The sequence below is a fragment of the Taudactylus pleione genome, unplaced genomic scaffold, assembly GCF_031769625.1.
Source record: "Taudactylus pleione unplaced genomic scaffold, aTauple2 ptg000201l, whole genome shotgun sequence".
Classification (NCBI taxonomy): domain Eukaryota; kingdom Metazoa; phylum Chordata; class Amphibia; order Anura; family Myobatrachidae; genus Taudactylus; species Taudactylus pleione.
This window is the reverse complement of record NW_028284603.1, coordinates 58,984,693-58,996,738: the sequence shown is the minus strand read 5'-3', so window position 1 is coordinate 58,996,738 and position 12,046 is coordinate 58,984,693. Positions and strand designations below refer to the sequence as shown.

The 12,046-nt window shown below is 43.1% G+C and overlaps 1 protein-coding gene across 2 annotated transcripts in view; it reads right to left on the bottom strand.

The window, feature by feature from the left end:
• Positions 1 to 568: 568 nt before the first annotated feature.
• Positions 569 to 12,046, bottom strand: part of CYP1B1 (cytochrome P450 family 1 subfamily B member 1) — a 32,430-nt gene continuing 20,952 nt past the window's right edge. For both annotated transcript variants that reach the window (XM_088477401.1, XM_088477402.1), the window contains exon 3: positions 569 to 8,405. In XM_088477401.1, the coding sequence (XP_088333527.1) occupies positions 7,823 to 8,405 (583 nt within the window). In that variant the 3' untranslated portion in view covers positions 569 to 7,822. The remainder of the gene's footprint in view (positions 8,406 to 12,046) is intronic.

The following is a 12,046-nucleotide window of genomic DNA, read 5'->3' as shown; positions in this document are numbered from 1 at the left end:
TTCCCTATTGTCCTGTTTATTCTGGGGGGGTATAAATATGAGTGCATGAATGCTGATTCTGGGTCTTCGTGCTGAATGCTGAATGACGAGGGGTCTCTTGCTGATGCCTATCTCTGGGTCCGGAAGCGCCTGCGTATGTATACTGTACTTGCGGTCTGTATAATTTCCTTTTGCGCCTAAATTGTGTCTTGATCAATTGCGTGTAACTGTGTGAACTTTTACTTGAATATCACTTGTGCTTTGGAACCACAGATTCCATGTCTAAGTCCTTATTTATGGTATGACTGCGTACACAAATTAGCGTCATCCTTAGAAGGACATTAGAAGGTATAGGAAGGTGTGTATAGAGGTTCTGAAACAGTATCGTTTATATATATATATATAGATAGATAGAGAGAGAGAGAGAGAGAGAAGTATTTTGGCATGATAACAATACTCATGAAAGGCCCATACGCCATATAAGAAATCTGATGCTTAACATTACTACTGACCCCTATAGATTAGCATAACTAGTAAAACATTGCAATCCCTTGCAGTATGAATACAAGTATTTATTATACATGTGCAATACAATTTTATTAATATACTATCAGTATTTTATTGATTTACAGAATACATTCTATAATGTCTACAGCTTACATAACATATTTCCAGAATATAAGTGACAAAACTGTGATATTAGAATCAAATGAAATAATGGTCACTACAGGAAAACGTTAAAAGGAACTTGATGTTATGGAGAAGGCTGTTCTCGAGCATTGTTCTGTCTGTAACTCAGGCTTCATTTAGACAAGACTACCAATAAGTGACTTGTTCACTTTAAGAGCAGTTAAAAACTTGAACAATGAACACCTAGTACTGTACAGTGCATAGATCATGAAATAATTATAAGGAAAAACTAAAATAGTTTACAAAAAGATTTGTGTTATTCTTCTAACACAAAAAAGTACAAAATACATGAAGGAATACACGTCCTACAAAACATTGATCTAACATAGATCTAAAAATAAACTGGAGTTTCACAGATGTATGCTAAGTTCGAGAAGAGCAAATTGGTGGCAACCTTAGACCTTTTTGGTTCATTTATGACCCAAAACGGCATTTTCCACTATGCTTCAGAATCTTAACAAAAGACATTTTAATTTTGTAGCAGATACTGTATTGAGAAAAATATCCTAAAAAAATAATAAAAATCAGTTTAGAGAGAAATATCCTACATAAGCCCTGGTCCCCAAAGGTCCCGTATCTCTGGCCGGTGTTATGGCTTTCCTGAATGTTTAGTTTTTGTTGTTTACATGAATTGGATTTTATCTTATATTAAATTTCATAAACATGTTACATTTTTGGCTGTCACTGTCACAATACTGTTTTTTATACTTTCATTTTCTACTTTATCAATGTAAATATCACATTTGGATAACATGAGGGCAGGTAAGACAACTCAGAGGTTGAAGAATAAAGTCAGCACTGGAATGTCATTATAATACAGTATGCAAAGACCTGACAATACAGTAATTGTGCAGCTGTTCTCCTTTGGCACCAATATTTTAACCCTCAAGCACAATTTTTCTACCTACTCTATTTGGACCCATATTACGTATGGTCTGAATTCTTGGAACTAAAAGTTCAAGGTTACAGCTATCCAAGTTGAAAACATGGGAGCTTGAGGCACCTCTTAGGGGCCCATTTATTAAAATGTACCTTTTTCGGGGGTTTACCTCAAATACTAAGTATTCCCCGAATGTATTATGGAGGGACCACAGCAGGTATCTCCGATACCTGCTGTGATCCCTCCATTACGGCTGGCGGCCATCTCCCCATAGGTTTCTATAGGGGAAGCGATGCTGCCAAATGTACCAATATCCAGAATGCAATGCATTTCAAATATTGACCCCCGCAGCTAACGCCATCTGAAGATGGCGTTAGCCGCTGTAGCCTATGTAGTGGCCGGCCGCTCTGCGGAGACATCGCAGGGAAGGGCTCCTTTTGGAGCCCGTGTCCCTGCATGTCCCAGATGATACATCCAGCCAAAGAGATCGCTTTTTGCAATGCGATCAGAGGTGCTACTGGCATGCCCTAATCGCATTGCAAAAGCAATCAATGATAAATAGGTCCCTTAGTATGTTAATAGGCTTCATTCACAAACATATTGGTTTACAATACAGTAGGTCACTCAAGATCAGGGTCAGCATTTGAGGGGGGCAATTAAGACAATTACCCTGGGTCCTGGCCCTTTTGAGAACCGCCACACTGTTTTTTATTTAATTTATTTATTTTATTTATTTATTCATTGTTAATACTGCTAGGGCTACACCTGTTTTCTTTCATCTGATGCAGACTGACTAATCAGAGGATACATATTACTGCAGGACTTCATTTAGAAAAAATGTCAATGCAGCCAATGAAAATGCTGCTTGCTTTGGTTTCATAAACTCTGAAACCAATCAAATTCAATGGACTTCAAATGGCTGCTTGTGTTCAAGAGCAAAGAAAGATGGCGCTGTCATTAACTGCACTACCTGGACCCAGTGTTCTCTGAGGCTGATTCATGAGGTGGGAGCAAAAGTATTTGCACTGCAGGTGGGGCAGATTTGAAATATGCAGATATTAAGATTTGAGAGGGGTGTGTCCAAACTCAAAATTAAATTGCAGTGTAAAAATAAAGCAGTCCAGCATTTGTGCTCTACATGCAAAAGCAGCCAATATTTACCTTGCATGCAACAAAAATTAATAAATGATTTTGGACCCTTGTATTGCAACATGGTTTATCCAGGCGCTCAGTTACTTGCTTTGTTTTGCTTTTCTCTCAACTCAAAATCATCCCCGTCTGTGTATCCTCAGCCTGCTGAAGCTGAAAGTGAACCAAACAAAATTCTCTTGCTATAATTAACAAAGGGCCTGTTTCGGCATCTATCGCAATTGCAACTGTGTACGCAGATCAGCTGATTGTTGTGTACTGCGCGTGCACATTGATTGCACTGGGATTACGGGTGCACTGTGGAATCTATCGCAAAATGAGTGACAGGCCGTGAGCGTTTGGTGATGGGGGAGTGGTTGCAGAAACATTTGAACGCCGTTGCATGGCCATGCATGAATTAGCCACTGCGCTTGCCTACGTAGCCAGAGTACTCAATGTGTATGCGATGAGACTTGTAAATTCTGAGACAGGTCAGACCTGCTGTAATTGTGCATGAGGGCCCAATGTTGTCTGATATTGCCGATGTATATGCAGGACTGTGAGGTATTACGGATGTGAGAGGGCAGTACTGTGCGTCTCTATGCTGGCTGAGCGGTGGCAGACATTAGCATATTTTCGCAGATTCATTGCTTGCGATTAAGCAGCGTCGATCCGTGCTGAATCAGGCCCAAAGACAGTAAGAATAATTGTGTAATGCTTTACATATATCAAATGTATAACAGATTCAGCGTTTCATTTATTAAATAATGAGCAGCACAAATCTGAGATACTTTGAGAAACTTCAAGGATTTGCAAAATCTGCTTGAGGATGCAGAAGGCTTTAGTTATTCCAAGTTGTGTTACTTTAAAGAAATTTATTTTATCAGGTCTCAACTTCCACTACTGGATCTGTTCTGTAAAATCAAAATCAAGATGAGTACAGGATCCCGACGGTCAGGATGCCGACGGTCAGAATACCCATAGCTGCATCCCGACAGAATACCGACAGATATTTGTAACTATTATAATCCTCCTCCTATCCCACCTTTCCCATAGCCTAACATTAACCCCCCCACCCGCAACTTAACCCCAGACTCGTACTGCGAGGCCGGGAAATTCCCCAGTGGGCCCCACTGTTTTAAGACTCTGCCCCTTTCTGTGAGGGGCGGGACATAGCAGGCCACGACAGGGGGGGGGGGGGGGGGGTGATACTATCTAGCATGTTCTTGCTGTCAACTTCCCCCTAGGGTGCCCAGCGGGTCACATGACTACTGTCATGATTGGGGCTGGCCACTACTGCCTGTAAGACTGTTTCTGCTGCTTCCTACATTGCCTTAAACTCCACCCCTTTTCCTTTGTGAGTCTCCGCCCCTTTCCTTCTACCTTGTCTCTGTCCTCCTCCTCCTGTAGTCTCTGTCCCATCCTCTCCTCTACCTGCCAGATTCTGAGTTAATCCTACTATATCCTCTGGAGCTCTGCAGTCTGCTGAGACCAGGCAGCTTTCTTTATGGTGAGATAAGTGCATGGGGAGAGTAATGGGTGAATGAATACATTTACTGTCATCTGGGGGGGGTTTATGATAATTTTAATGGTACAAAGGGGGTGTATTAATATTATGAAGGTATATTGTTCTCAGGGTGTATATTGATGCTGTTTTGGGGGTATAGTATAAATGAGTGAGGGTAATAAGGGTGTAATAGTGGGAGCAGCTGCAGATGTGCTCTAGGTAGCCGCAGATCTGCATCCAGTGGGGTAGCCCCACAGCACAGAGAATTCCCCACCTAGCCCTGCACTGCAGCAGCTGCCTGTTTCCCTAGTGTCACCGCCGGTCTCCCATCCAGCCCAGTCTGCAGCCATGCCTCCAGGTAGCCAAACCTCTGCCACCAGTGTCCCGCTGATCACTGTGGCAAAGTGATCGGGTAGCCCCGCGATGCACACAATTCCTAGCCCTGTGCCACACTGAAGTCATGGTTACCTCTGCCCCCAGTAGCCCTGCAGTACCACCAGTCCCCGCCCGCTACTACCACCTTTGCAGAGCCTGCAGCCTCAACTACTCCCTTGAAGAGGGGAAAGGGGGCCTGCCGGCCATCCCCTGTTACTAAATTATGGAGCTGGAGGAGGCAGCCCAGCCCGCTCGGGCCGCTCCTCCATCAGATTACAGTGGGACAGTCAGACTCCAAAACAAGCTTTCAATAAAGCCTGTTTTGGAGTCAGCGCGCGTGACGTCACGGCGCGCCACTGGAGGGCGAGGGCGACGTCAGAGGAGCCGCGGATCAAGAGGATCTGCATTGGAGGAAGTGGCCGCCAAAGGATCCTTCTTATCGTAAACAAGGTAAGTGGGGAGATGGCGCACAATAACCGCGGGGGGAGGGAGGTAATATATATTAAAAAAAAGGCACCGCATACAGACTGTACTCAATAACGTGGGGGGGGTGGGGGTGGGGCTTAGGGGAGTGAGGAGTTTTAAAAAAAAAAAACAAGGAAGGGGCACAGACTGCATTCAATAACGGGGGGGAGTGATGTGTGTAAAAAAAAAAAAGGAAGGGCGCACAGACTGCTTTGAATAATGGGGGGGGGGGGGCTGCCTATTCTGTCAGTCCCAGGCCCCACAATTTCTGATGGCAGCCCTGATTCTGGGATCCATTGCCACCCCCATGTGAAAGTTTTCATCCAAATCCAGCCCGTGGATGCTCAGAATAGGCTCCCCGGGTCAGAGTTCTGCCCAGTGTATACCAATGGGAGATCCGACCGGGACCCTAACCCCCCCTAAAATCTGGTCCGGTCCAACTGGACCACCTCGCATTGGTTTAATCTCAATCGGTGCAGGGTTGTCTGAATGCATAACCAGACAGACAAACAAACAGACCAATGAATTTTATATATAAGATTATTTAAATAAATGCACAAACTCCACATACATGAAACCCACACCCCATAGCCCCTTACAGATGTCATGGTGGTGATGTATTTTCACCAGTTTGACTGTAGCTGGGTACACACTGTGACTGGCAGTTATATTGTCCATTAAATCGAACGGACGATATATACAGTAATTGCAGAGCTTCAGCAGGTGTGTGCAGATTATACGTCTGTGAATGACATATCGCTTCGGCCATGCAGCACAGCCGATGCCCGCTATATCCGCAGATATATCAGCACATCTGGCTGTGTGTACGGGCAGTCCGCTGGCCATCCATACACTTGCTGCAGGGACCGCCGGTGACTGACATCTCAACTGTAAGGGCACATTTAAATGCCAGCTCAGTTGTAATATCAGGCACGACACATTGGGCGGACGATTGGTTTATGCACTTACCAATTGTTAACTAAGTCGTCGGATCAGCCGGAAGGTGTGCCACCAGCATAAGTTAAACTAGTGTTTGAGCTGTGTGGTTATCTTCATTTTTGTGTATTGTGTGGTGCAGTGGGTCAGTGGTACACAGATGCCTCTGCCTCTTACACAGTGCTGTGTCTGCGTACCTGAGACTGCATAATATTATTCCATATTCTTTGTTCCACGGCTACACTCAAGTGGATGACCACACCCACTTAGTGGCTGGCCACGCCCCCTCAGCAGGTCCCTGCTATTGCATTTCCCTGGTGGGCTCTTCATGCCCCAGACACTGCCTAACCCTATCCCATCCCCTAGTGCCTAACCCTAACTCCAATACTCACCGTGAGGATGTCAGCAGTCAGGATTCTGACCGCAGGTATCCCGACTGTTGGGATGCAGAGTACATCCCTCAAAATCAATTCTACATCCCCAACATGTCACATCTAAGCCCATTTATCATTAAATATATGCAACATACCGCAATTATATAAAGTATCTCCCAGATGTAGTACGGATGGATCTCAGCAGACATCTCAGATATTTGCTGCGGTCACTGCACATCACCCATAGTTTCTATGGGGGATGCGATGCTGTCAGATTTACCAAGCTTTTTAATTGGTCCTTAGACGTTTCTAGCATGTTTGCAATATCTGTTAAATACTTTTCTATGTGACGTACCAGACTGGCAGTCCTGTGACAGCGGCACTTGCCATAAAGACTTGTGAGCTCAAGAGCATGCAGGCTGGCCGTGGCTTCCAAACTTTTATTAAAATGTTTCCCAACCCTGCTGTTACAAGTCTCAGAGCACTGTTGCTACATACTTATCACTCAGCACCCACAAACATACTTTCCCTTTTGCTTTCGTGCCAATACACAGCCAACATATTTCATGGCTTTGGGAACGTGCATGAATGAATGTCAGCCACGCTACACTTTTTTTTTTTTCTCTTTACAAAGCTCTCCTGCCCCCATTCCTAATTTCAAAATAAAACACCTTTCTTCTCTCACTCGGAACCTCTGCAGAAACTTTGCTCAACCCCTTTGACACCCTAATACAGTACAGCACTCTGTGACCTCAAGATTTATAATTTGTCAAGGAGAGGTAACCCCATAATAATGCTGGTGGAAAGGGGCTTAAAAAAAAATAAGGGGTTTATGTATGAAACAGAGAAAAGGACCAGTAGGGACGTTGCCCATAACAACCGATCGGCTCTTACTTATCAATTTATAGACTGCACTTGATAAATGCTACGTCAAAGCTGATTGGTTGCTATGAGCAACTTCTCCACGCTTTTCACCGCTTGCTACATAAACCTCTTTATAAATAAATCCAACTTGATGGATCTCACCTTCAATGACTGTCACAAATTAAGGAAAATTTGTATTTTGCCAATATATACTGTTGTAAAGCTTTGTGATGAATAATTTGCATGAATATTATAAACAAAAATATTTTAGCTATATAGATCGGCTTTGATCCTAGAAGGGTAGTTATCATTTGGATCACTCAGTTATTGTCATAGGTTTTGACTGTGAGTATACTTAAATATTTCATAAGTGGGCTATTAATCTTCATGTGAAGGTCAGAAGTCTATTAATTTAAAGGTCAGCGATGATGGCACTCAGCATGGCATGATAATGAGAATGGGGCAAACAGCAACTTCATCACTTAAAATGTTCTCACCACATACAAAAGCAAATTGGTGCTTTCCTGTGGTATACAGGACTTTAAAATGTATTAAGTATGAGTCTTAATAAACCATTTTGACCCCAGTGATAAGTTGTTAAAGGACTATAGGAAAACAAAAAATTCACTCCTCGGTTTTCATGCCAAGCACAGTATTGTCCAATAAATCCATATTTCCATCCCGAAGGTTCATTCTGACAGTGAAAGGCTTAGGTTTGATGCTCAGGCCATAGTCGCATTGCTGGTTGAGGTTCTCGGCTGTATTGGCAGTGAATCTGCACTGATGTGCCAAAATAGATGCGAAAAGGAAGAGTTGCATCTTTGCTAGCTCTTCCCCAATGCATCGCCGTTTACCCACTGAGAAGAGCATCACATTGCTTGCTGTGTCTTTGTTGATAACCCCATTTTCATCCAAGAATCTAGATGGATCAAATTCTGAAGGGTTTGACCATTTCACTGAATCATGATTGACTGACCACTGATTGACAAATACCACTGTGTCTTTGGTAATATTGTAGCCCATTAGTGCGGTATCTCTTGTGGTTGAATGAGGGATGGTGACAGGAACAAAACTGCTGAAGCGCATTAACTCATAAAGAAAGGCCATGATGTAGGGTAAGTTGGATAGATCATCCACACAAGGTAAGCGATCTCTGCCAATGACCTTGTCTACTTCATACTGCATCTTCTTCTGAATCTCCGGATATCTGTGTCGGGGAAGGAAAGCAGAGTATTTAGTTAAATTAGAGATTGAGCAACAGTTACATCGAAAATGTTTACTGCTGTCAGAGGATTCATCACATGGATACTGGTAAAAGCTAGGAATGTTTCCTATAAAATCTGTGGGTCAGCGGTCGCAGATGGTGTTTTAATCAGAATTAGCAAAGAGAAGATGAATCAAGATATATGGTAAGTGACAATAAGTGCTTAAAAATGTTAGCAGCCCCTGTATGTTCTAGTTTTGCACACAAAAAACAAGTGTCACTCTATATAGTAAACACAGCGTGGAGCTTAAATTGGATAAGCTAATGAAACAATACTCAACTTAAAATGCTTATATAGGATTCTGGGCCTGATTCAGAGCCGAACGCTCTGACCAGAGCGCTCGCTCTGAATCAGTGCCCTCCTCCATGAAAATGGAGCAGCCTCCTGGCCGCTCACATAGCTGTGGGTGACCACCTACAGCATATGCGAGCGTCCATGATGATGGTCACGATGGTCGCGACCATCGGGCTTGCGACAGAGACCCTGCGGTAGGGTCTCGCTGCCGCAAGCCCTGGAGTGATTTTGGCTCTATCAGAGCCAAAATCACTCCCACTGACATCACTAGTGATGTCAGTGGGGCCAGCTTCAGACGGTAGGCGTTCCCATGGGAACGCCTCCGTCTGGCAGGCACGCCCCCGGCACGCCCACCAGAGGGGGCGTGTTGTCAATCAACATCAACAGCACGCCCCCTTTGGTGCTCCCTCCGTCGTGCGCATGCGCAGTGGGGGAACAACGACCCGCTTGAATGACCCCCTCTGTTTTATGTTGGGTACACACTGGCCGATATATTAGCCGATCAATTGCTTGGCCAATATATCTGCTGCATGTCGGCTAGTGTGTACAGACGATATGTCTGAATGACATAATTCACAGACATATCGCATTGGCTGTGCTGCACAGCCGATGGACAGATATGTCTGCAGACATATCTGTCCAACGGCAAGTGTGTACGGGCGATCAGTCGATCGCCAGTACACACACAGCAGCCGCCACAGGGAGGGGGGCGGCCCCGCATCTCGGCCAGCGGGACCCATGGCTCCCACATAGATGATGGTCGTTCAGTGTGAACGACCATCATTATTATTATGCTTTGTTTATATGGCGCCTCAAAGGTTCCGCAGTGCCTTACACAGTACATAAATGAGCACATAAGAAAAACAGTAATAGTAGTACAAAACAATGCAGGACAAGGACATGGTTTATAAACACTGCAGCATAGCACAAGCAGCAGGGCGCTAGCAACCAAGTGTTAGGTGCCAATTGGGGAGTTAGGAGTAAATGATAGTATAAGTAAGGGGAGGCAAAGCCCATGAGGGACACGATCTGCAGATATATCTTTCAGGTGTGTACCCACCTTTAGATCTTCTCACACAGATGAATGTCACATATAAAAGAACATAGTGTATAATCATTTCAATTATTATACACTATGTTTTTTTTTTTATATGTGATGCTCACCTGTGTGAGAAGATCACAGAATCATAAGGGTTTTAAAGGAAAGTATTGTATCATTATTATTATTATCCTTTACTTATATGGCACCACAAGTGTTCTGCAATGCCTTACATAGTACATAAAATGAATAAGTGAACAAAAAACAAACAAGTAACTTACAGTACAGTGAAGGACATTATATACATTGCTGCAATAGTGATTAAAACACTCACAATAAGCAGCAGGGAGTTGGCAGAGACGTGTTAGGTGCCCGTTTGAGGGGTAAGGAGTAGAAGACTGTGTAAGGAGAAGCACATGAGGGAAGAGGTCCCTGCTCGTGACAGCTTACATTCATTATCTTATCCAATTTAAGCACCACACTATGGGGAAGATATACTATGCTCTGGGAAGTGATAAACTGCCAGCCAGTCAGCTCCTAACTGTCATGTTACAGGCTGTGTTGGAAAAATGACAGTTCGGAGTTGATTGGCAGTTTATCACTCTCCAATGTATCACTTTCCAGAGCTTGGTACATCTGCCCCTATTTTAGTAAATAGAAGATAATGGGCACTGGTCCTAGCAACCGCTTGTGATTGGCTGTTTGCGAACATTCTGCCGACACAGATTTGTGTTTGTGCACATATTAAGCTTTGGAAGTTTTTTTTTTTTGCATAGCTCATCCGCCCTAGTTACAGCACTGCAATTGATACACAATAGCGAATGCATTTGCTGTACATACAATAAAAGATTTACGTCATGGTCGTAAGTGTACGTGATGTGTGCCTGCAATATATTACACTAGATGCATGTGCTACTGTTGCCAACCATCGCAAGCTATCATATTGGTGGAAATACTCTATGATTCCATGCTCAAGAAGTAATTTACATTTTGCCATCAACCATTATGAGTGGACCAGTTCAAAGTTTACCTAATAAACTCATGCAGATCCATAATGTAGCTTTTCAGTGTGGTATTTTCATATACTATACTTTCTAGCTGTGTAATACTTTTTTGAACAGTTGACTTAAACTGAACTCTTTTCATATACTAATTGCAAGAACACCAGTGTGACTGTAGTCTGAGTGGGTTGAAAATATCAATAATTATTATAAACAGCAAAAACCTTTTACCTATCTTTTGAACTTGACACAAAAAGAAACAGTCAAACTTTCTTGTATAATGTGTGCATGACTAGTGGGAAAAAAAGTTCAGTGTAGTTTATCTGTTTCACAAGAGGATTTATAGCAGAGTTTCTTTGAACAGAAAGATACAAATAAAGACTTGCTCAGACAGACCAGAAGTAATACAGCCTCTGGCAGTAAAAATGCCACTTCCACTCTAAAGTCAACATGAAGTTGAGTATTACATGTGCTTGTGTCAAAGCACGCTTCCTGAGGGGTGTGAAGTGTACACAAAGCTGATCAGTAAGCCCGCCCATTCTCCTCAAGTTCTCAACATGTCATGCAATCTCTGATGGAAAACAGTCTCAGTGAATATCACCTTAACTATGTATCATCCAATTTCCTTATCCGCTTTCCATGTAAAGCCTGCAAATTACTTTGAGGCTTTACATGGAAAGCATGTCTTTTAAGGTACCTATCCACTAGACGATTAAAATGATCGATTGAACGAGAATGATATAGATATCGTTCGATCATCGTTCGGTTAAAAAATTGGTCTTTTAGACATTATCATCGGGCAAACATGCTGGTCAACCTGATGATAACGTCAGGTTCAGTATTTTTGCAGATGATTGATTGTGCCTACACTGAACGACTGCTCGTTCAGTGTAGGCACATCACAGACTGACAAACTACTGCACAATTACAATGTCGTAATCGTGCAGTCTTTTGCCTGTCTTCTAATGTATGTGTGTCTTAACAATTTGACAAAGGCACACACTCTTGCATACCGCTTTGTTAGAGCATGCCACTTCTCTATAACAGTATAATTAGAATAGGTGTCCTATATTTTGCCAAGTAAGATATAATTAGTGTATTTGACCATTTCAGCCAGGATTTTATTGTCTTTTTGTGTGCACAGTACTTGGAGGTGAGATCTCACCAGGGAGATACAGACTTTTAGTCGACAGCCACTATGTGGACAGTGAATCTGCAGATAGAAGAATGCAGATGACATAATATTGAC